A 25500-nucleotide genomic window follows, 5' to 3' on the forward strand; every position below is an offset into this window, starting at 1 on the left:
TTTTTTATTATTATTATTATTCGTGATTATTTCATCTTTTTTTCTAATTTAACGTCAATATCAGACATGCAACTAGGGAAATAAGTGAACAGCTCATTCTTTTCTCACGGATCAGAAAAGGTGTTTTTTTTTTCATATCATTAAGTCTGTGGATTACGCACGGCGGAGCTCCCGGGACAGCGAAAAGTTCTGAAACTATCTTTTTGTCGCACAGGGATGCGTAACAACGCGCTTTTTGTGACAGGTTACAGCAGCACGAGTCACCTTTTAACTAAAACTACCATATAAGCCTCTATGGAGTGATTTGACACTTTTTTAACTGCGCAAGTACTTAACTCATGCTGAAATAGACTGAATTTATTCATGGATTAGAGAAAAACGGGCTTAAATCAAACATCAGAAGAGAGAATTACATCTTAATATATATGCTTTGGGGGATGGCAACAGCCACCTCAAGTCCATACCTAACCAGCAGCAGGATTTTGTCCGGCCCGGTCCTTCACTCTGATCGGAGGGGTGGTGGCATGCAACCGGGCAGCACCGCTGTGACCACAGTGTCTAGTGGATACAGAGGGGACCCTTCAGTCAAGATGGTGCAGAGTGACTTCATGCACGGAGCAATGGTGGCGAGTAACGGGGGACACATGTTAAGCCATGCCCACCAGTGGGTGACATCGCTGCCTCACGCAGCAGCCGCAGCGGCTGCAGCTGCAGCGGCTGCAGCAGATGCCGGCTCTCCGTGGTCTCCCAGTTCCCAGCAGCAAGAGGTGAAGAGGAACACCGGCAGGGATGACCTCCACTCGGGCTCAGCTCTGCACCACAGGTCTCCACATCTGGGACCCCATCAGACACATCCGGGAAGTTGGGGAGGCACCTCCGCAGCGCACATCAGCATCACAGAGGGGCAGCAGCAGCAGCAGCAACAACAACAACAGTCCCTCATTTATTCCCAGCCTGGCGGATTTACAGTCAACGGGATGTTGAGCTCACACAGCGGACAAAGCCTCATGCACTCGGGGCTGGTGCGCGGAGAGTCCCCTGAGCTGGACCACAGCAGCCACCATCATCACCATCACCACCATAATCACCACACGCACCATCACCAGCATCACGGTGTGGGCCACGAGTCTCACTCAGACGAGGACACCCCGACATCTGATGACTTGGAGCATTTCGCCAAACAGTTCAAACAGCGGCGGATCAAGCTCGGCTTCACCCAGGCAGACGTGGGCTTAGCTTTGGGCACACTGTACGGCAACGTGTTCTCACAGACCACCATCTGCAGGTTTGAAGCGCTCCAGCTGAGCTTCAAGAACATGTGCAAACTGAAACCTCTTCTGAACAAATGGCTGGAAGAAGCCGATTCCACGACCGGGAGCCCGACCAGCATCGATAAGATCGCCACCCAGGGCAGGAAGAGGAAAAAGCGCACATCCATCGAGGTGAGCGTAAAAGGCGCGCTGGAGAGCCACTTCCTCAAGTGCCCCAAACCCTCCGCGCAGGAGATCAACTCTTTGGCGGACACTCTGCAACTGGAGAAGGAGGTGGTGAGGGTCTGGTTCTGCAACCGGAGGCAGAAAGAGAAGCGCATGACGCCGCCTGGACTCCCGCGCACCCCAGAGGACGCATATTCACAGGTGGGCAGCATGGGACCCGACACACCGTCCCCCTCCATAGACTGCAAGAGGATGTATAGCGACACGTGAAAAGAACAAAAGGAAGGACAGGACATCTGAACAACGTGAAGTGTTTGTACAGTTTTTTTAGATAAATGTTTCCCAGAATTACGAAAGTATTTGGTTACCATTTCTTAAATTATCCATGACCTTTGATCCACAAAATCTGTTACCAAGTGTGTGTGTTCATTTCAGAGCAGGACAAATGTCCACCATTATGCATGAACTGAATTCTGATCAGAAAACTGTTTAAAGTCTTTTAATATTACGGAGTATTACAACCCGTAGAGGAAAATTAACATTTAAGAGGCTTTAACGTCAAAATGGAACCAGAAAAAAAGTTTTCCCCCCATATCTTTGTACTGTTCAAACAAGAGTTCCCTTGTAATGCTGCAGAGTTTGATGTGCCACACTAGACTGGGCTGTTGCCTACATTTTATTTCTAATGTAATACATTTTTTTTTGTTTGTTTGAGTTTTATTCTACATTTAATGAGCAATAATTGAGCTACCTTCCAATGTGCTTCTTACTTTTGTGTTGTCTGTGGAATTATGTTGTGACACGGTTAAAAATGGTCAACAAGCAGTTTACCAATTATTCCAATATTGAACTCCTTTTTACAAATAAGCAAACATTCCCTTAACTTTATGTACAAGTCTGTTGTGTATTCTTGTGTGATGATTTGGACTATTTATTTTCCCGCCCACTGTGTTTATTTTCTTGGAAAATACTGATTATTTAATAAATTTGACATAAAATTGTGTTACGGTATGACATGGCCGTCATTAATGTCCCTCTGAATACACACACATGCACATTTAAACAGGCCCACACACACACATGCATAATTTACATCTGTCATTTTAGTTCACACTCTTTCTTAATGCATATTGTCCAATGAACTAGTGAGAATACACTTGTCAAAGCTGCATTTAGAAGTGTCTTTCATGAGACAATATACTGACATATGGAAATTATGTTCAGCCGTTCAGCCAAGGCTTGCTTTATTTATTTTCAGATGTTTTTCACAATTTATAGACAAATTGTGTTAACTGATTAAACTGAGAAACGAGTCAGCACATGTCCAGAGTATAAAATAATTAATTGTTCTTTTAATTCTCATAATATATATAAATAATCTGTCATTAACCAACACAACTTCTTAGTTTTTATGCCTCGTGTCTCCTGTTAAATCTACGTTGAGCCCATCAAGACCGCTTGCGTCTCCATTTGTGTGTAATATACTGTGCGTCGGTGCGGCTCATACATCCCGTGGCGGGGCTACGGACTGCAGCTCGGTGGAACGCAGCCAAGCGGAGGTCGGCTATCCCAGCTGGCAGTTCACCTCGGCAGCGGTTGCCAGGGTGACAGCGAGATGGAGTGACACGAGGCAGTGGATCTTTTGCCACAGATGATGGGTTTGGCAGATAGGCAGCAAGAAGCTCAGGACGTTGGTTGGGTGGAAGGGGGGGGGGGGGGATAAAACACCACAATCTTCCGTCTGCATCTCATCCGACATGACGCCCCATAATACATATGTGTAGCTATGTAAACATACATGAGCTGTTCTAATGTGGCATTGGACCGGTCACGGAAAAAGCCACAGAGAAGCTGTAGTTGGTGTGAGAACAGGGAGGCTGGAGGTCAAAGGTCTGCTCCTTCAGTAGCTGTTGACAGAACACAGAGGAATAAACACAAACCAGGAAGTTAATGATTCCTGCAAGTGTTACACTTTTAATCACACTGAGAGTATTTATTCCAGACACTTCCACATTGACATCCCGTCTGAACAGAAAACAAACGGGTGCTTTGAACGCTCATTTTTTGGGAAGGCCGTCGCTCTTTATGTGATTCAGGATTAAACGGTTTTCTCTGGTTTTCTGTTCTTTTTAGAGCCACTTATTTTCTATTGCAAGCGTTCAGTAAAGCTCATTACTGCTTTCAAAACATACATGAAAGGTGTGTGTTCGCTCAGAGCGTTCGGCACGATTCAAGGGAAACGCTAGCTTTGCGATTATAATTTGCCAGAACAACGGATTGGTTTGAACGGGTCTTTCCACGTCTATAGAGCTGTTGTCACCAGAGGTCAGTTTTTAATGTCTGAGAGATGACAAGTGCATGTTGGTTGGCCTAAGAAAGCGTATTTAATCAGAAATAAACTATTTGTGTGTTGTAAAAACACTTCATGGGTACTTTTGGGTTTTCACGTTAAAATTTATTTTCAAACATGTGAGACGATTCTTGTATTGAGTTTTTATCTCCTACGGAGTTATGCACGGAGCTTGTTACCATCAGGAAACTTTAGTAACGTATAGACAGAATCCCAGCCTTTGTTAGCTATACTTATCCTGGAGAGGATTATGTGCAGGTGGAATACATCTCGGACATATAGCAAGGCCACAGAAAAACAACCCTCCCCCCCATACTCGCATGCACACCTATAGCTAATTCAGAGTCAGCTGGACTGTATAGTAAACCAGAGCACTCGTAAAAAATAACCCACGCAGGCAGAGGAAAACGTGCAAAGTCCGCTCTCAGAATCTGAAATTGTTGGGAGGCAACAGTCCACGGTGGACTGGTGCTACCGCTGCTCACCGTCATCCTCCACCTATGGCTCTTAACGTGACGTGTTCCCGCTGAGCTGCTAAGTTCTCAGATGAAAATGGCGGCGGAATATAAGCCTCCAGGATTGCAGTGTGATCCCCTCAAAGCTTGTTGATGTAAAGATGGGAGATAAGGCAGGAACTGGGGTGGGGTAAAAAAGAAAAGCCCTTTAAAGGGTTTTGTCATCACACAGAACTAGATGTCTTCACTGAATATCAATGCTGGGATCTGAAGGTACATGCTGATGATGTTACGCTAACCCGAGAACACCCCAAAGTCCCCAGTCAGTACAAATGAAATTACATAAAAATGTAATTTCCTTGAAAATATATCGGTAGGTTCTACTTATACTTGAGTTACGGGCTGTTTGCAGTTGCACACTAAGGATGTTATTACCTCCTTACAGTAATAACTACTAATATAATTGCTCATAATTGCTCTTAAAGGCTTGTTCAGAGCTACTTTACATAAAGCAATTACTACACGGTAATCCCTCCTTCAGTGCTTTGTGCCTCACAGTTTGGGAACAGCCACATACAGCAGACCTGTGCTTAACCGGCGAAATCATTTCGAAAAGTTTTAATCGACAACTATTTCACTGCGGTTTGCACATTATCATTCCTCACTGTTTGCTGTTAATTATTGTCACAATGCGGAGACTGGTTAACCACAGAAGTCTAACACTGATTAACACACTGTGGGTTCCTCAGTGCCTCATCCCGAGGCTCATACCTGGAACCAGAGGCTGCGGGGTGCACAAGTAACAAAGGCCCATTTTAGGAATGATGTAACTTCAAAGGTGTTTTGTCTGCAAGTATTAAAATGTCTGACTTACCCCCTCTAAATATTACACAGCTAGCTGAACACTGCTCAGTCAATATTGTCTGGGTTCCCTCCTCTGATGTAGCCGTGAACATTTTTACCTGTGTTTGCATTTTTTATTTTTTTTATTTTGAGTGAGTGATTGAGTACCGAAGTCTCTCGATCAGGAAGAAATTAAAGCAAACATCTGCGGAATAACGAGCAGGGAAGTGAATTCTCTCAGTGGCTGGCGTGTTGTGTGGGTGCCACTGAACGTGACGAGCATGCATGTGGCAGACTGGTGGAGTGGAACACGTTTGATGGGCATGTTCAACACACGGGCACGATGCCAATTTAGACAAGCATGCCCGTGAAATAAATAAAAATCTCAGCCCGCATGCCAAGCGTGTGAATGTAACTTTGTCTGTTTGTGCAAATATACCCGACAAAAATGCATTAGTTTGAATTACTTGTGGAAACTGACTGTAGGTGCGTTTTTATACATTCTGTATCTAATCTACCGAAATTTCCTAAATAAAATATAAGAATTTTATCAATATGTGGAGTCATATTTGTTTCTGGGATTATTTTTTGTTATTCTATCAAAAAGAACAACAACTTTATTTGAATTGAAAGCCAACTCGCCTAAAAATACCCGGACATGCAACAACAGAATTCAACTGGAATTCAATGCTGCCATCTTCTGGGCGAAATAATTATTGCATGTTCTTATTTTTTATTTTTTTATTTATTTATTTTTAAATGTTTCTACAGAAAGAAACTATAGGATGGGATTGGACCAATGAAAAAAACAAACGACGTATATAGAACAAGCAGAATCTAGGCCTGGATATGTGAGATTGTGTCCTTTTATTGGAGTTTTTGGTTGCATATTATCATATATAATCAATATAATATATTATGGATACAATGTGCACACGAAACATGCTATTTATATTTAATTATATTAGACGTATACTATTGGAAAAACATCAAAACATCCCATTAAGTCTTAATTTAATTTAGTTTATAATTTATAATTATAAATTACATATTATTTATTATTTTATTTAGTATACAGCAACAATGACATTCAGTTAAGCTGCATTTTTCCTTATTTTATTCATAATTTTACATAGGTTGTACACTGATCAGCCACAACATTAAAACCACTGACAGGAGAAGTAAACAACATTGATCATCTTGTGACAATTCAGTGTTCTGCTGGGAAACCTTTGGACCTGGCATTCTTTTGTGTGGATGTTACTTAGACATGTAGCACCCACCTAGACCAGACCAGGCACCCCCATCCCCATAGCAATGACACTCCTTGATGGCAGCAGCCATTCCCAGCAGGATGCAGCCCGACACAGGCACACACACACAAAACAGTTTAGGAACAACTCAAAAAACATGAAAAACAGCACAAGGTGTTGACCTGGCCTCCAAATTCACTAGATCCCAAACTGATCAAGTATCTGTGGGATGATCCACAGAGGCCCCTCCCCTCAACTCATAGGACTCAAAGGCCCCCACTAACAACATCTTGCTGCCAGACACCACAGGACACCCTCAGAAGACCCATGTCCATTCTCTGATGAGTCCCAACTGTTCTGGAGGCACAAGGGAGACCCACACAATATTAAGAAGGTGGTCATAATGTTATGCCTGATCGGTGCATGTCATCCTCATATGCAGCTTCAATGCGTGCATTCTGCTTGGTATGAAAACAGTTCATTTTATACAGCTGCATGTCAAATACATCTGAGGAAAGAGGAAATGGATCCTATGCATGTAAATACTGATCAACAATTGATGTAGCCTCAGAGGGATTCACATGATGAGGGTTATCACGTTATTTATTTATTCATTTTGCCATACTGCTCCTTTAATTCAGAGACCACCTGCTCTTCTGGCGTCAGCATCGTGCATCATCCGCAGGAGGCACGATGGCGATCGATACGGCAGCGAAATGTTCAAAGTGGGATTTTTTTTTTTAGGTAAAAGCTCAGCATGCACAGGAAGAGAGACTCTGTCACGGAGAGACGAGCACACGACCTGGTAACCGTCAAGGTAAGCCTGGATGTGTTTGGTTAATCATTAGAAATGTATTATTCCCCGATGCTCAGAGAGGGCGTGAAAAAAAAAAAAAAACAACAGTCTGTGATTTTTGGCTTTGACTCCTTTAATGGTGATGGAGGAGAATGAGGTGGATGCGGACAAGACGAGAGGGTGTGACTGACAGACAGGTGTGGAAGATGTGAATTCATGTGGCAACGGGGGAACAGACTGTACAGACTGGGTGGTGGAGCTGTGTAAAAAAAATAAAAAAAAATGGATGAAAGCAATGAATGCAAAGGAAGCGCAGGGAAATTAGGTTACAGGGTAATCTAATGCTACAGAGTAAAATCAAACAAATCAGCCATGTCTGGATGAACCGATGCCTCCACATCCTTTTAAAATCTGCACGGAAACAAATAAAATGCTGAGACATTTTTCCAGTCTGTCTTATTTTCACCCCAACAATTTGATTATTCAGATTTCCTCCTCCAGGCAGCATCACATCAGTCTTGAGCTCCACAGAGCAGCTGAGCAAAATACCTGGTTTTAGCTGAAATAAGGCGAGTCAAACAAATGTTGAAAGGTGATTTAATTCACATAAATGTTTTAAAATCTCATGATCATATTATTCCTGTGCTGTGGTCATGTTTTTTTTATTATTATTATTATTATTTAGGTTTATTGAGCGTTATCTACCATGCAGTTTTACTGACTGCACCAAAGAATTATGTGAAATAATAATAATATCTGAAATACACTCTCTCAACTAACTATCAGTTTCTGAAAAGAGCCTTTTCGATAAATCATGCGGTACAGTAAAAAAATAAAAAATAATATTGACACTTGTAGAAGGGATGAGAGTATGGGCTGCTTGTTGCCATGGAACTGGGGTGACCGTGTTGCCGTGGCAACAGCCAGCAACACTATGCAATGGCTTATAAGGGGATTTTGTGCTAGAATGTAGCTACAGACCCTGAAGGCCTCATTTCCTTTTACTAACATAAACTGAGATAACATGACTGGATACATAGTCCAATCTCCCAAGCCAGACAGTATTTTTTTATTTTTTGACATAAAGATGGAAGTAAATTAAAAATGTTTCCGTCGATGTTTTTCCTCGCCTCCAGATTCAGAGTAGTGCCTGCTGGTTCGCTGAGGCGCTGCGATGGCTTACTGGTACACTTGAGCAGAACAGAGTCATCGTTATCAGTAACACCTACTACCATGACAAATCAAGCCTTAAAACGGCCTATGAGATGAAATGCTTGAGCTCCACGGGACGTCAGACTCAGAGGATCACTCCTCTTATCTTGGGTCCTCAGCTGCTGGGTACCTGTTCACCTCAGATGACTGCACCTGAATGCCACAATGTCCTCATCACACTGTTAATACTTGAACACATAGCAGTGGTCCCACCATCATCAGGGAGTAAAACCACAACAGCAGACATGTTCTGTCTGTATCCAGAGGATGCTGCTGTTCTGTCAAGGTTGCATCACCGTCTGAAGTATTAACCGAGACTGAGCTACTGCTAACGGCAGCTGACTTCACCCTGGGTGTAAATGTGTGTATTTCTATTCATGTGTGAAACATTACAGCTCGGCTGTTAATCATCAGCCTGAGCCAGGCCAGCGAGCAACACGTCTCTGTCCCTGTATGTGGTGTGTGTCCTATGGCTTATATAACTCCTTCAGCATCATGTGGACGTCAGCCCTCCTCTCACTGTTTCATATTTACAATTATCACTGACTAATAGATGAGCAAGCAGATGAACTCTGACCATCTGATGAGACACTCCTCGGTTCTTTCTGTGATTAGGACGTGTTTATCACAGCTTTTTAAGAGACAGACTGCACTTTAATGTGATGCACTGTGTATTCACGTCAACATCCACTGGAATTATTGTTATATCTTGTGTGTATTGACCAGTAGTTTACAGATTGTTTATTCACAACATGTCTTATGTGGATATTCTTGTTTTTCATTCTCAGGTATTGCCATGGAGCACCATCCGCTGGAATACGTCTTAGTTGTGACAAAACATGTTCTCCTGGGCTGATATCCTCTGATAATAGCGGCCATGGCTTTTTGTAACGAAAGCCTGTTGGAGGAGTGTGACCTCATTGAGCCAAACAATGTAGAGGAAACAACAGAAAGCCTCCCGTCAGAAGCTGCAACTCCTCTCATATCAGTCACTCTGCGCGTGACCCTGGCAGCAATAATGATCTTTATGATTACTATTGGTTTTCTCGGCAACGCCATCGTGTGTCTGATTGTTTACCAGAAGCCTGCCATGCGTTCTGCGATCAACCTCCTCCTCGCCACGTTGGCTTTCTCTGACATTATGCTCTCTCTGCTCTGCATGCCCTTCACTGCCGTCACTGTGGCCACCGCCGACTGGAGCTTTGGGAGCGGGTTCTGCCGAGCCTCCATCATGCTCTACTGGCTGTTTGTTCTTGAGGGGGTGTCCATCCTCCTCATAATCAGCGTGGACCGCTTCCTCATCATTGTGCAGCGGCAGGACAAGTTGACCCCACACAGAGCTAAACTTCTAATAGCAGGCTCATGGGTGTTAAGCCTGTGCGTGTCGCTGCCGTCTGTGGTCGGGTGGAGGACGGGTGCGGCAGGTATTGGGGGTGCATGGGCACCGCAGTGTGTCCTAGGATACAGCGAGTCCCTGGCAGACCGTGGATACACAGTCCTGTTGGCCGTAGCAGTGTTCTTCGTGCCCTTTGCTGTCATGCTGTACTCTTACATGTGCATCCTGAACACGGTGCGCCGCAACACCCTGCGCATCCACAACCACACCAGCGAGCATTCCTGCCTGCCGGCCCTCAACCAAGTCAGCAAAATGAGACTCACCGGGCTGCAGCGGCCGCCTCAGATCAAGGTGGACATGAGCTTCAAAACCAGAGCCTTCACGACCATCCTCATCCTCTTTGTGGGCTTCTCTGTGTGCTGGTTGCCGCACACGGTGGTCAGCCTGCTGGCCGTGTTCAGCCGGCAGTTCTACTACAGCTCCGTCTTCTACCCGATAAGCATAGGCGCTCTGTGGCTCAGCTACCTGAAGACGGTCTTCAACCCCGTCATCTACTGCTGGAGGATCAGAAAATTCAGGGAGGCCTGTCAGGAGTTCATTCCCAAAAGCTGCAGACTGTGTCCCAGGGTGCCAGGCAGGAGCCATCGGAGAGTGAGACCCAGCAACATTTATGTGTGCAGCGAGACCCAGTCGGCTGTGTGATACGCAGAGGACAGGGATGAGCCACTGCTGACTAATAATTGTTGTCAATAAGCATTCAGATGTTACACTCTAAAGTACTTCTTGTTGATAACCCAGAAAGGACTTAAAAAAAACACGGGAAACGCCGCTGATTCAACATCGTGGCGTGATTATTATTTCTGCTTTTTCCATTAATAAATACGATTTCTGTCAGTCTCGGACTTATCTTCATGATCATCATAGCTTAGCACCTACTGCCTACACTGTCACTTCACTACTCTGTTTCATATATTGTCCCTGAAGTGTTATCCTGTTGTTTCAGACTCAATTCTCAGTGTGAAACTACTAAGTTCTAGTGGTGATTATTATTTTTGTCAGTTTTGTGATGAGTTTCTTGGGGGGGAATAAAAGCATACAGTATTAATGTTCGGTGATGTTTTTAAGATGAAAGTCCGACAGCTTTGGAGGGGGGTAAAAAAAAAAAAGTAACACGTTTAATGAAACTTGTGTAAAAACCTTTTGTCATTTTTGCTCCACGCGTGTGTCAGCAAAGACGTGTTTCAGTTACTGAGGTGTGAATGTTTACTTGAATGCGTTCTGATTTTGTGAAAGATGAAACCAGGTAAATAAATACGGCTTTGAAATGAGGTCACATTGACGGAGTGCTTGGATGAAAAACACGTTGTGGCACTCTGTGTACATAAAGCTCACGGGCAGATAAAGGAAATGGGCCGACGAGTTGCTGGGATACTAAAGACGTCCATTCATGGTGGATGAATATATACTCTGTCTTCTTTATTGAAGAAAACACACAGAGCACAAGTGACTTGAGGACGTTGGGAAATTAGATTAGAAAAGTGAAGAGACACTCATGATATAACAACAAATGAAGTGAATGTGCTTTTAATTCAGTTTTTTTACATGTTGTGTTGATAACAATCAAAATTGTCTAGACGGTTCGCACAACCCAGGGCCTGAAACATCCCGAGCAAATTTTGCAAGAAATAACTCTTCTCAGACTTAAAGGGGAATTAATATTTTTTACAACCTGGACCTTATTTCTGGCATAAAATACGATCGTTTACTCACCCATATAACTTTGGTGTCATTTGGAGGTGTTTGGACAATAATTTGATCCGCGTATATCCATAAAGTGGGAGTGACTGGGGCACCGAAACGCAGCCTCTAAATGACTCAAGGAATCACATTATCTGCCGCGAAACTCGTTCATGTCACCAATATTTTGTTATGATATGCTAGTGCTATTCCCCGTTGAGTCCGGAGTTACCTGTTATCATCGTCCAGGGTCTGTAGATTGACCTACTAACCTCTGACCTGGATGATGTCATCTCTGAGCGCTGCAGCTTGTTTACCTGTAATTTGCTACTGCTAGTTTTTTTGCAATGTGGCTGAATATTTTTCCGATTCTGAGGTTGTGGACGACGACTTTGTTTATGATGGACGTCCTTACCGCTTTGAGCCAGAGTATACGGATGAGGAGCTCGCTGAGAGAGAGGAACAGCTGGCCAAAGAACAACAAACTGCTGCACGTCTGAGAATAGATAACAGGTAACTCCGGACTCAACGAGGAATAGCACTAACGTATCATAACGAAATATTGGTGAAATGAACGAGTTTTGCAGCAGATAATGTGTTATTTAGAGGCTGCGTTTCGGTGCCCCAGTCACTCCCACTATATGGATATACGCAGATCTAAATATCTCCTGAACGACTGCAAATGACACCAAAGTTATATGGGTGAGTAAACGATGGTATTTTATGCCAGAAATAAGGTCCAAGTTGTAGAAAAACGGTAATTCCCCTTTAACTATACACTTTACTCAAACTCCTTTACTCCTAACCTCAAAAGTAGAGAGGGCGTCTGCCTCCTGAACCCCAACAGGGAGTTAGCACCTCAGGAGAAGAGCCTGGTGGCTGAGGACTCTTAATAGTGAGGCAGTATGGGGGTAGTATGAGGTCTTTAAGATGGAGCTTGGCCATTAAGGGCCTTGTCTGTAAGGAGGTGGATTTAGAATAAAATAAATTACATTATAAGTTTTTACAGGGAGAAAATGAAGAGAAGCAAAAAATTGGAAAAGTATGATCCCTCTCTAATTCTAGCAAATGCTCATGCTGCAGCACTTTGGACCAGCTGGACGATTTTAAGAAAGCTATTTGGACAACCGGACAATAAGGAATTACACCGGTCCACCCTAGAAGTAACAAATGCATGAACTAGGAAAAACACAAGACAGGAAGATGGTGCTGATCTTGACAAATGAATTCACTTCCATCGTCCACTGAATTCAGTGTTGTGAAACTGAAGAAACAAATGAGCAGAAACACAGAGATCTGGGAACGTGACAATGAAAATTGTTAGAAAGTATTGACGAGAAGAAGAAAAGCAGACTGGATTGCAGTTTTAATGCTGACAGCAAAAGGAATAGTGTTCAGAACATGACGGACATCATCACAGCCACAGTTTCATTAGTTTGAGCAAATTTATAGAATTTGCTTTACAAATTTATCGCAGAGATCGATGAAAAGCAGTAAAATCCTCCAACTGAGAGGCATAAAACCAGTAATGTTTGTTTAATTGTCTTGGAAAAATGACAAAATAATGTACTATGTAGAAATTTTTTGAATAATCCTGTCAGCTGCAACGGTAATACCAGCAGTTTAAAATGTTTAAAATGTTTCACTGATCTTTGGCTATGACTTGAAACTAAGGGAACACACAGGAAATAAGATAAGAATTAAAATTAATAATTTATTGGTGTACTTCCAGTTTCAGACTGGAGATAAAAATCAAATAGTAACTGATTTAATGTAATCCAGTTGAATCCAATGTAATTTCCTAACTGTTCTCCTTCTCAGTATTCATTGATCTAAGAAGATAAAACGCAACATGAAAGTGACATGTTTGATTTAAAGGAGACTAATTCTTTAAAAAAAAAAAAAAAAAAAAACATACAGAAACGATTTGACATTTGACATTTACACACGTGATAACGGAGCCACGACCTTATCTTAATGTAGAGCTCATGTTTGTTTCTGTATCACGTTGCGGCCCTAATTTAATCTCTTAACTTAGAGCTGGCTGTTTGTGGTAATTTAATTGCGTAAACGTCAAGGGCAGTGATCCTTTTTCCCACAACACATGCAACCAGTTTGTGAACTTGTGTGACTGTGGATTAAAAAAAAAAAAAAAAGAAATCCAGGAACTTAATTCATTGGAAGCACAAAAATGCCAAGCTGTGTTCCTTAACAGTTACGGTGAACAAAATGTGGCTTCCGAAATAAGAGCTATGGTGTGTTTGTAAACTGATAGCAGATCAGGAGTCTGCAGTCTGACATCCTAATATTCCTATAACAAAATACCTGTGTGGTGAGAATAAAAATCTTTTATTTATTTTTTATTTTTTCGACAAATTTCACAACTGTGGACTTCCAGCAGGGGGCAGTAATAGAACAGCAGTGTCACAAAAAAAGCCTAACTGCCGTGAAACACCAACGAAGAAGAAGAGCAGCGGTAAACATGGCGGCGTCCACGGAACAAAATGGGAAGGCTGCTTGTAATTCGGATGTGGATCACTTACTGCACCCTGAGCTGCTGTCTCTAGACTTTATGCAGCTAATTTTAAGCGAGGTGAGTCAACGTTTAAAGAGAAACGCAGAAAGCGTCATTTAATGGGGGGGGGAATAAAAGAAGAATACAGAAATGTTAGCATGACAGCTAACAACCAGGATAGATTTCTACATATCTGTTTACGACAACACTAGACATTGATTAGGTGAACTAACAGTGGGTTGTTTTTCTCTTCTGAATCAGAAAAATGTCAGTACCAGAGACTGTGGCAGTAGAGACCGTCTCACGGAGCTCTACCTCCGGCATGTCATCCCTCTGCCGCAGAGGGCTTTACCCAACAACCGCTGGGGAAGGAGGATGGAGAAGAGCCGAGGGAGACAGACAGCGGCTGGTCACAGGTCAGACACCGATCTGTACACACTGCAAGCCTTCAAAATGTTTGTGTAGTAATGTGCAGTCAGTTACTCCTAATGTAAACTCTCTGCAGCATCACAGGTTGTAATAGATCCTGCCTTTGCTGGACTAGTTTAATTAGTTAATCTGTGCAATAGGGGTGCATCAGTTCATAATTTCTCATCCAGTGCTGTTCCAGTTATTTCAGCTCAGGATACGTCACAAATATAGAAGCTACATATAAGGTATATTGAACAACGTGTAAGGTGTTGCGATGCTCAGGAATACAGTGGGGCATGGTGAATGTGTCGCATCTTGATAATAGTGTGCACATTTGACCTGCATGTCAAAATGGCCATGCATTCGTTGATCATATGTCAGTATCCAGACAACGGATCCAGAAAAGGGGTTTCTGTTATTTTAGAGAAATGCGTATGAAGTTGAGGACCTGCTCTCAGTCGCATCATGCCACAAGTCACCAAAAAGAAAAAGAAGCTCTTCACCAGCACAGAGCCACATTTCTTGCTGCATGTATGCTACAAATATAAAGTCAAGATGAATTCAGTTCACTGTACCGAGAGCAGCTGAATGTTATCGTTTGGTCATTTCCAGCTCCAGCAACGACCAGAACAGGAAAAGGCCTCTGATTGTCTTTGATGGGAGTTCCTCTCGCTCTGGTCTGTTGAAAGTGAAGAAACCAGAGGGAACCACTGCGTCAACAGGAATCACAGACAGGTTAAAACCCCCTCCGGCTGCAAATCTATCCAACCCCATCCGCAAGCTGGCGGGCAACACATCTTCCTCATCCTCATCCGCTCATGGCGACACTGACGCAGCAAACCTCAAACGGGAAGCAAAAAACTCGGTAGGGACGTTTTTGCTCTGTCTCCTCAGCTACCCATGCACATTTTCATAAGGGTTGTCTATAATTGTCCATGTTGTCATATTTTTTACTTCTCTAAAAAACATGTGCATACTCCTGTATGCCCGATATATTAAAAAGAGATTAAAAAGTGTTCCTACAGTGCCTGTAAAATTACAAACCTAAAAGAATTTATATAGTACAATAAAACGGCGATAAAACTGTTTAAAATTTTCTTAAAAACAGTGCATTGCTGTGTTTATTATTATTCAACTGGTATTCATAGTTTCATCTTTCCTTTCAGGATGCACTGCAATCTCCAGAAGTAAAGAAAAAGATCCAGCGTGTGACATGGCCCTGACCTCTGACCCCTGTTCATGTAACCCCGATGGGAGCTCAATCTCTGGCGGACAGATCACTCCCCTCCCCCCCGTCTCTGACCTCTCGGTGTCCTCTGCCTTGGCTGTCCCTTATAGCTGTGTCTCGACGCCACCTCACTGCTCTCGTTGAGTTTAAAGAGATGATGCGATGGGCGTGATGCCGAGGCAGCTTTTGAAGTCGTGAGCTGCCTCGTTGCTTTCCACAACCTCAAGTGCCCTTACCAACAACGATCAGCGACTCGCGTCAAATCCCACACATTGAAATGTCTGTTTATGTGTATGGATTTGCTTGGGTAAATGGGCTTCAGGTACTGGATGACTTGGTGAGTTTCTTGACTGGGTTTTGTTTTTTAAACCAGATGGTTAACATGGACATGTTATGAGACGGTTCTTTTTATCCAGTGCTGTAAAAGAATACAAACCACAAATTATGCAGGAAATAGCTTTTTAAAGGTTGTGTGTACACTGAACATTTTGAACTCGAAATAGAAGCAATTTGATGATAAATATTCATCTTTTTTGTCAACCATTCCACTGAGATCTGGATTTTTTTCAGTGCTATTTCACAGAGTTGTTCAGGGTTTTTAAATATTTGTGTGGTGTAATATTGTACATACCTTGCATACACCGATCAGGCATAATATTGTGACCACCTTCCTAATATTGTGTAGGTCTCCCTTGTGCCTCCAAAACAGTTGGGACTCATCAGAGAACGGACATGGGCTTTCTGAGGGTGTCCTGTGGTGTCTGGTGACAGAAAGTTGTTAGTGGGGGCCTCTAAGTTAGTTAGAGGGGAGGGGCCTCTGTGGATCATCCCACAGATACTTGATCAGTTTGGGATCTAGTGAATTTGGAGGCCAGGTCAACACCTTGTGCTGTTCTTCATTTTTTTTTAGCTGTTCCTAAAGCATTTTTGCTTGTGTGTCAGGCTGCATCCTGCTGGGGATGGCTGCTGCCATCAAGGAGTGTCATGGCTACGGGGTGGGGGTGCCTGGTCTGGTCTAGGTGGGTGGTACATGTCTGAGTAACATCCACATGAATGCCAGGTCCAAAAGTTTCCCAGCAGAACATTGTATTGTCCCAAGATGATCAATGATCAATGTTATTTACTTCTCCTGTCAGTGGTTTTAATGTTGTGGCTGATGGGTGTATATCATGTAGATAAATACAAACAGCTGCTTCATATTCCACTGTTGGGTAGCCATTTTGACCCAGAGGAACTCAATAACATCTTCATGTATTTGATTATCATCTTCTAATAATTCAGTTGGAATGACGACCAAACAAAGAATGCGGTCTTTTTGAAGTATATTTATTGCCGTGGATAAATTGACTTTGGGGTTAGTGATGTAAACAGACTTCATCAAGAATACACAGGAACAAGCAATTTTGAAATGATATCATGTTTGTACCAACAGTTTGTTTTTTAATAAATCCCTAATGTAAGAAATCACGTTTAATGTTTTAATTACAGTGAAAATCAGCAGCAGCTTTGTGGCCCATGTTTGATATGCCGCTATTGTAAACAGTGCGTAATGTTAAAACTATCAGGGAATTCTCATTTCCTACTCAATGATCTCACATCCAGCAATCTGTAGTCACATTTGTATTTCATTTGTATGGGATTTCTGCTCATTAGCTACCAACAGAAAGGAAAAAATGGACCCAACCCGTTTTGTTTTTGCTCTAGCAATTCTTCAGTTTATTTGATTTCATGCACAACTCTATAATTAGAACTTATAACAATAAAGATTCATATTTACGTGGTACTTCCAGAACTCATTCACCAACTCGGCTAGCCCATGCACAAAGCAGTACTATCACACTCTGAAGCTGATGGTGTGCATTAATATTGCAGATTTGTCTCAGAGTGCACCATACAGTATCTACCTGCAAACATTTCATACTTTACATTCATGCCAACGTAGATTTTATTAGTCACTTTTTTCTCAAAGCGTGAACATTTAGTTTGAATAAAGTTTCTAAATTCAAATAACACTGTTAGTATGTATGTATTTCATAGCGTAAACCAATGTACAATCATAGTAACGCTAGGTAGAGATGCTGTACTCCAATAGTATTTAGCAGTCGTCCAGTCAGATGCGTCCGTCAGCCTACGGGACAGATTAGATGTCCTTGCCGCACTCTGGGCACAGGATATCGTCACGTTCAGTGAGGAAGCCACGCCCAACCAGGGACACAGAGCACTTCTTGCAGTTGAAGCAGTCATTGTGCCACTGGCGCTCCTCGAAGGAGATGTACTTGCTTCCTCCAAGACCTGAGAATAATAATAATAAAAAACATTAAGTCATTACAACTGAGAAGCCCATTATAAACAGTCATTTCTGTATTCAGGGAGACCTATAATTACCGCTAATTGGGGTGGTGCAGGAGGCACACTTCTTAGCGTAAAGGTTGCAGAAGCAGTTGAGACAGTAGGCGAAGTCATCTCTAGAGGTAAACCTCTGGCCAGACAGCTGCTGCTTGCAGCTAGTGCACAGGAAGCAGTCCTTGTGCCAGGGCTGGTCACGGTAGGTCACTCCGCCAGTGGTGATGGGCTAGTGAGAGGGAGCAGGAGTGTCATTGTAACCCCTTTTTCTGCACATACATATAAACATATTCCTTTAAGAACAGAATAATTGGAGGAAGAAGATACACTATATTACCAAAAGTATTCGCTCACCTGCCTTTACTCATTCTATGAACTGAAGTGCCATCCCATTCCTAACTCATAGAATTCAATATGATGTCGGTCCACCTTTTGCAGCTATTACAGCTTCAACTCTTCTGGGAAGACTGTCCACAAGGTTGAGGAGAGTGTTTATAGGAATTTTTGACCATTCTTCCAAAAGCGCATTGGTGAGGTCACACACTGATGTTGGTCGAGAAGGCCTGGCTCTCAGTCTCCGCTCTAATTCATCCCAAAGGTGTTCTATCGGGTTCAGGTCAGGACTCTGTGCAGGCCAGTCAAGTTCATCCACACCAGACTCTGTCATCCACGTCTTTATGGACCTTGCTTTGTGCACTGGTGCACAGTCATGTTGGAAGAGGAAGGGGCCCGCTCCAAACTGTTCCCACAAGGTTGGGAGCATGGAATTGTCCAAAATGTTTTGGTATCCTGAAGCATTCAATGTTCCTTTCACTGGAACTAAGGGGCCAAGCCCAGCTCCTGAAAAACAACCCCATACCATAATTCCTCCTCCACCAAATTTCACAGTTGGCACAATGCAATCTGAAATGTACCGTTCTCCTGGCAACCTCCAAACCCAGACTCGTCCATCAGATTGCCAGATGGTAAAGCGTGATTCATCACTCCAGAGAACGCGTCTCCACTGCTCTAGAGGCCAGTGGCGGCGTGCTTTACACCATTGCATCCGACGCCTTGCATTGCACTTGGTGATGTGTGGCTTGGCTGCAGCTGCTCGGCCATGGAAACCCATTCCATGAAGCTCTCTGCGTACTGTACTTGGGCTAATCTGAAGGTCACATGAAGTTTGTAGCTCTGTAGCAATTGACTGTGCAGAAAGTCGGCGACCTCTTTGCACTATGCGCTTCAGCATCCGCTGACCCCTCTCCGTCACTTTACGTGGCCTACCACTTCGTGGCTGAGTTGCTGTTTTTCCCAAACGCTTCCATTTTGTTATAATAGAGCTGACAGTTGACTGTGGAATATTTAGGAGCGAGGAAATTTCACGACTGGATTTGTTGCACAAGTGGCATCCTATGACAGTTCCACGCTGGAATTCACTGAGCTCCTGAGAGCGGCCCATTCTTTCACAAATGTCTTGTTTCACAGTCTGCATGCCTGAGTGCTTGAATTTATACACCTGGGGCCAGGCCAAGTGATTAGAACACCTGATTCTGATCATTTGAATGGATGAGCGAATACTTTTGGTAATATAGTGTAATTGTGTAAAAAAAAAATGGTGTAGACTGCTGGGTGTTTACCTTCTTGCACTGCACACACTGCATGGCAAACTGCTTCTCATAGCAGGGCACACAGAAGTTATTGTTCTCCTTGGGGATGAAGCTCTTGGTGCCGATGGGCTGCTGGCATCTCTGGCAGGTAAAGCAGGTCTCGTGCCAGCTGTTGCCCTTGTGCTCCATCTTCCTGGAGCCTTCAGAGACAGATGGATGGAGTGATGCAAAGAGAATCAGTGTAGTATTATTATGTAAGTATTATCTATACTGTACAAGAAGTTCTTCATGAGATATTTTGTAGTTCATCAGTTTCCCAAAGGCATAAAACTCACAGTTGTAGTATGAAAAAACTTTATTAATGTATAAACTAAACAGCTTCTTTTCTTTTCCATTTGTGTCTCATATGTCCTTTTGCACCGACTTGTATATTTATTCTATCATCCAAATTCAATTGGAAACTTTTATTTTGCAAATCAGATATTGCATTGCATTTCGCTTTCCGTCGTCTACTGATGCCTCTATTTCCCTCTCACCTGGCATGATGGTCTTCTTGCACTCATGGCACTTGGAGGAGTACTCATTTGAGTAGCACTCGGTGCAGAGGAGCTGTTCGTCCTTGGTGGAGAAGGGCTTGTCCACCAAGGAGCGCTTGCACTGGAAGCACTTGAAGCAGTCCTCATGCCAGTGGCGGTCCTTGTAGGACAGATCCTGCGGGGGACATCGGTCGCACGTTTAGATCGATGCTGCCTCGTTCAGATCAGAGAAGCGCGGGATATTTCTCTGACATCTCTTACCCTGGTGTTGCAGCCGATGGGCTTCTTGCAGTCCTCGCAGGTGTTGGAGTACAGGCTCTCGTAACATTTCACACAGTAGGGATTCTCCTCCCTCAGAACGTACTTCTTCCCAAACAGGGACTCCTTGCAGTAGTGGCAGTCGTAGCGCTCGGTCATTTTGACCGGGGTTTGTTCACCTGAGAGACAGAGGGACAAGACAAAGAAACAAGAAAACATATTTTAACTCTCATTTTTCTTTGCAGGGACAATCAGCAGAGAGACGTTTCTTAAATTCCACCCAGTAATGTTTTCAAGTATCAAGGTATCTTTGAGGTTTTTCCATGTTTTTTTTTATCTTCCGCTCCCATCTCCCGGCAGCCCTTCGTTTTGTTCCGGGTGCCAGGAGTAGAAGGTGACAGATGAGGAGGATATAAATAACTCCTATCAGTCCTGCTTAGAGACAGTCAACTTTTGCCCCACTGCATACCAACGCTCTCTATGCCACTGTACTCTGACCCATCCATCACCTCACCTCCAGCTGTCGGCACCACATCACAGTATCCCTTGTCATTGTGTGTGTGTCTGTCCGTGTGCGAGTGGGCTTCAACGACGCTTGTAATAATGACTACTCACAGTCTGCAGCTGCTTGTGATCCGCCTGCTAAGCCCCCTGTTATCCTGCCTGTGCCGAAATACTCTCCCTCCGCTGACCAGGTTTTTGATTTCTCGCTGGCTAATTTTCACGTGCATTGATTCTCCAGCAAAGCTTTTACCATATAAGGAGGTTGGAGGGGGGAAAAAAAATGGACAAAAAGCGGAAATTCCCTCCATTCTTTTCTTAATTTCATGCTTTTCTGTTATTAATTGAGCTGCTCTCTGTTGTAACCCCCTTCCCCTTGATCTATTTGTGGTCCAAGATGAGATCTGTGAGTGATTTGTAGAGGTTAGAATCTTTCATCTGGCTGAAGTTGAGACGTTTAATCTGCGCCGGCCTTTCTGCCCTCAGCCCCTCCCACATTCCCTCATTGTCTATTGCTCCCACCATGACTCACCTAGCTTATATAAGGATTTATCTGACTCCTAAAAATAAGAAACGGATAATCTGAACTGCCACAAATAAAACCTCCAGCTTTTCAGACATGCCATGCAGCTGTTTCCCAGCTCCTGGGGTCTCTTTGATGGTACCCATCTGGGAGTCAAACTGAGCCGGACAGTTTGTGGATGTCAGACAGTCCCAGCGGTCTCTCTTTTGAAAGTACTGCCTATGCAATGATGTTGTCACATGTCATTAAAAATAAATTTGATTTCAATTCTAGTTTTAGTGAGGAAAAGTTTAGTCAAGCTGAGAAAAGGAATTTAGTCGTCTCACAAATCTACTATTTACAGCTTTTTGTTCCTGTTTCCAGATGTTTCAAAGTTTTTTTAAACACCATCTTAAGAAATGGAAACCATAAAGCAGTACTTCCTCTGACAGCGAGGCGCCAAAACAGCTTGTTTATAGCAATTTTCTACTTTCCTTGAGCAACACTTCTGGAGGAATGTCTCCTCAAAGATTAAGCATGAACAACAACCCCCTTATAGAGGCCTTGTAAATGGATAATGGGATAAAATTCGAACTCAAATTGAAAGTGCTCTGAGTAAATTCTGAGTTACAGTTCGCGCTTTAAGTAAGCTCGTTGCAAAAAGTAACACTCTCCACCAACCGTAAAATTAGAAGCTAATTCATTTTTTTTTATGAAAGAAAATCCTTTTTTTGTGCAAAAGTGAAGTTGAGAAGGAAGGAATGAAGGAAAGGCGGAAATTACTTCTTATAAAGAGGGGTTGACAGATGTGCAGATGTTTTTCTACAGAAATAGACGATGCAGTTATTCACTAATAGAGGAAATCGGGTGCAGGAGAGGCGGTTAAATAGTGAGGACACTGTGCAGGTGGAAAGAGGGAGAACACGAGCAGGTGGGTGGGGAGGCAGAGAGGAGAGTGGCAGGACACCAGTGAGCATGGAAGACCGGTGGGTGAACACCGGCGAAGAGGATGAATGGGTGGAAGGATGGACGGGTGAATGGATGGAGAGTGGAGCAGCCGAAACAGAGCTGGTTCTTACCTTCCTGTCTGAGAAGTGTGTGCCTGTGCGGAGTCTGGGGCAGACTGAGAGGGGAGGCTCCGGGCGAGCTGTAGCTACTCCTGATTGCATTACTCCACCCATCAGGGGCTAATTGAAAACGGGGGAGGGATGACGGAGGGGGGTGGCGGGGGGCGAGAAGGGGGCAGGGATTCTTTTTCTAGATGATCTATAAATACAGCAGCACCTCACAGAGATAACCCTGAGGCCCCCTTTCTCTAGCTCATTCAGTCACCACCGCGACCATGTGGCCTTTTAAGGTCAGTCGGTTGCTGTTCACTCGCTCACATACTTCACTTGTTCACTCACTTAAACATTTCTTTCTAATGTTTCTTCTCATATCAGCCTCATCCTGTCATTCCTCCCTATCCAACTTCCTGCAGAGAAGTCTTCCTTCTTCTTCTGCTGTTGCTTTCTTTACATGAGAAACCCCTTATCTTTACCACAACACCGCACACAAACACACGTGCACACTGTTATGTAATGACACAATATACTACGGCCTTTTATATATGATGGAAAGGATGCCAGGGGTCAGATGTCAAAGATTGTTGTCCTGTGAGATTCACCGCTACTCAGATGTCTCATCTCTCCCTACCTCCCCGCATTTCTCCTCTCGGGGGGACGGCTCAGTCAATCCCAAACCGCCGATGTGATGGCTACAGTATCCAGGCCTGCTAACGACAGACACCCACATGGTTTCTAAGAAAGTTTTGGCACTATTTTCTGCACTCCCACGCTCTCTTGTTCACACCGCAGCCCCCCTCCATCACCCCTCACACCATTCCCGACTCCTTCTTTCCTCGTTCTAACTCTCTCTATCTTTAAAGAAGGTTTTCCCGACCTGGTGGTCCCTGGACGCTCTCCAGTGGGAAAGTACGTCAGCGGCGCTTTGCTATGGTTCAAGTGCTCTATTTGTAGCGCGCCATGAAAAGCTCGGTGCCTCGCAAAGTGTTAAAACAGTTTGTTTGTGTTGTTTCTATGGCGTTACATGCGCTGATGTTTACTGGGGTGCAATAGGAGAGTCCAAAGTGAGTCCAAAGTGAGTCCATCGGCCCATCGCTTCTACACTGAAATATCTCCAAAGCTACTGAACAGATTGCTGTGAAATTTTGAGAAAGGCCATCATGATGTGTGGCAGGGGCTTTTTGTGATCCCATGACTTTTAATCTAGCACCAGCATTAGGTTGACATTTGTGGTTTCGAGTGACATATCCCAACAACTGTTTGAGGGATTTCCTGGAAATTTGGCAGAGACACCCACGTTGGCTATGAATTGTCAGTGATTCACTGACTTTTCATTTCCCGTACATCATCAATGAAATTTCTGCAGAACAAATGCCCTTCCCTTCAGCTGTACTTGGTAAAGACTAGCATATGCTAGCTAAGATAATGAAACACCAACTGTTGATGAATCGCATTTTCATTGTGGGGATGTTTTGTTCTAATCTAGGCGTTATGCTCATCCTGTATGCATGCCAAATGAAATTAAAATGCCACCAAGAGTTTTTCATCTTCTGATTTTGTCTTTCTCATTTAAACGGGCAGCTGGAACAAACAGGAAGTTGTGCTGTTTTGACTAGTACTGTAGGTGAAATTAAAGTCAGATGACAGTTTGTTAGACAGAAGAAGATCTTGTACTAGTAAAAGACGGGAAAAGATTTTATTTAATTACTCCCCCTCTAATAGACATGTGGCATTTTTAATTCATGCATCCAGTGTGCTTCTGGTACAAGTTTAACTCTATAAAATCTAAACACGGATTTCTGTTCTGCCTCCTCCATTCTTCTCTTGTAGGCCATGAATGATAAATGAAACATAATTCAATTCAGTTCACTTAATTTCAGATATATGGTCTAAATAATACCTCAATGGACAATTTATTGAAACAATGCCCACGACTCCCCTTATTCCGTATATTTAGCTGGCAAACCCCTATCTCACTCTACGCTCCCTAGACCGAGGCGGACACCTCAGCTGCTAAGGCCAGGGGATAAAGGTGCAGCTGTCTGGGCACTGCAAGGCTAACGTGATGCTAAAGCCTGGTGCTTACCTCTGCCGCAAATACGGCCGCGTGGAAAGGTCAAGCCACCCCATCATCACCAGTGGACCGTTAATCATTAATGCCTCAGCAACCAATTGGACTGGAATTTCACTGGGTCGTCCAAGATCCAACATGATCCTCTGGAAGAACTTCACTGCACTGCTCGTCAAACCGGTCGAAATGGATCCCAGCAACTGACGTTAAACGACCTGCAGTGTCTTAACGAAGGTCTCTAATGAGCAGCTAGAACCGTCGAAGACAGTTAGAATCATTTAGGGGTCCCACTGAGGGAATAGGGTAGCAACTGTATAGCAGAAGTCTGTTTAAGACTGCCGCATTCTTGGTATGGTAAGGTGAGATGTTTGATAGCTGTGGTAAACACAAAGCTACAGTCAGCAGCCTGCTAGCGTAGTCGAGCTTGAAGAGAGGAAACAGCTAGCTAGTCCATGTCACCAAGTTATCCATCTGAAGCGGTCTCATTAACACCTTTCATTCTTATTTGTGTGTTAATGCAAAAACAGAAGTTTAAAAGCAAAACGACCAAGTCCATTGGCCTAAATGTTTGAAGATGGGAAATGAGGTCTCCTCCTTTTGCCAATCCATTCTTCCAACCCAACCTGGCATTAGATGACTTTATAACAGCGCCACGTTTAATTGCTATCAACATAATTACTACGGTCACATCATGCATAACATACATTATGACCACCTTCCTAATATTGTGGTGGTCTCCCTTGTGCCTCCAAAACAGTTGTGACTCATCAGAGAATGGACATGGGCCTTCTGAGGGTGTCCTGTGGTGTCTGGTGACAGAATGTTGTCAGTGGGGGCCTTAGGGTCCTATGGGTTGAGGGGAGGGGCCTCTGTGGATCAGACTTGTTCCAGTGCATCCCACAGATACCTGGTCAGTTTGGGATCTAGTGGATTTGGAGGCCAGGTCAACACCTTGTGCTGTTCTTCATGTTTTTTGAGTTGTTCCTAAACCGTTTTTGTGTGTGTACCTTTGTCAGGCTTCATCCTGCTGGGGATGACTGCTGCCATCAAGGAATGTCATTGCT

General features: G+C 43.6%; 4 protein-coding genes across 5 annotated transcripts; 3 read left to right on the top strand and 1 right to left on the bottom strand.

The window, feature by feature from the left end:
• The first annotated feature begins 387 nt into the window (after positions 1–387).
• On the top strand, positions 388–2033 carry pou3f3a (POU class 3 homeobox 3a). Its single transcript, XM_084545411.1, has one exon. It carries the CDS (start codon positions 426–428, stop codon positions 1704–1706), a length of 1281 nt encoding a protein of 426 aa, XP_084401537.1. The 5' UTR covers positions 388–425; the 3' UTR covers positions 1707–2033.
• A 7182-nt stretch (positions 2034–9215) lies between these two features.
• gpr45 (G protein-coupled receptor 45) lies at positions 9216–10900 on the top strand. The gene has a single exon (XM_084544261.1). It carries the CDS (start codon positions 9223–9225, stop codon positions 10381–10383), a length of 1161 nt encoding a protein of 386 aa, XP_084400387.1. The 5' UTR covers positions 9216–9222; the 3' UTR covers positions 10384–10900.
• Positions 10901–13800: 2900 nt separating this feature from the next.
• On the top strand, positions 13801–17708 carry cUnh2orf49 (chromosome Un C2orf49 homolog). The gene is made up of 4 exons (XM_084544043.1): positions 13801–14011; positions 14195–14349; positions 14957–15209; positions 15511–17708. The coding sequence occupies exons 1-4, from the start codon at positions 13901–13903 to the stop codon at positions 15565–15567; spliced, it is 576 nt and encodes a 191-aa protein (XP_084400169.1). The 5' UTR covers positions 13801–13900; the 3' UTR covers positions 15568–17708.
• Positions 17709–17711: 3 nt separating this feature from the next.
• On the bottom strand, positions 17712–22397 carry fhl2a (four and a half LIM domains 2a). Of its 2 annotated transcripts, XM_084544042.1 has the most exons (6): positions 22381–22397; positions 20302–20477; positions 20041–20215; positions 19535–19704; positions 17958–18144; positions 17712–17864 (listed from the first exon to the last, which is right to left on the bottom strand). In XM_084544042.1, exons 2-6 carry the CDS (start codon positions 20455–20457, stop codon positions 17713–17715), a joined length of 840 nt encoding a protein of 279 aa, XP_084400168.1. In that variant the 5' UTR covers positions 20458–20477; positions 22381–22397; the 3' UTR covers position 17712. The 2 variants fall into 2 exon arrangements, with proteins under 2 accessions (XP_084400168.1, XP_084400167.1); XM_084544041.1 differs by lacking the exon at positions 22381–22397 and having other exon boundaries at positions 20302–20916.
• Between the last annotated feature and the right edge of the window lie 3103 nt (positions 22398–25500).

The sequence above is a fragment of the Chelon labrosus genome (assembly GCF_963514085.1).
Source record: "Chelon labrosus genome assembly, chromosome: 5".
Taxonomy (NCBI): Eukaryota; Metazoa; Chordata; class Actinopteri; order Mugiliformes; family Mugilidae; genus Chelon; species Chelon labrosus.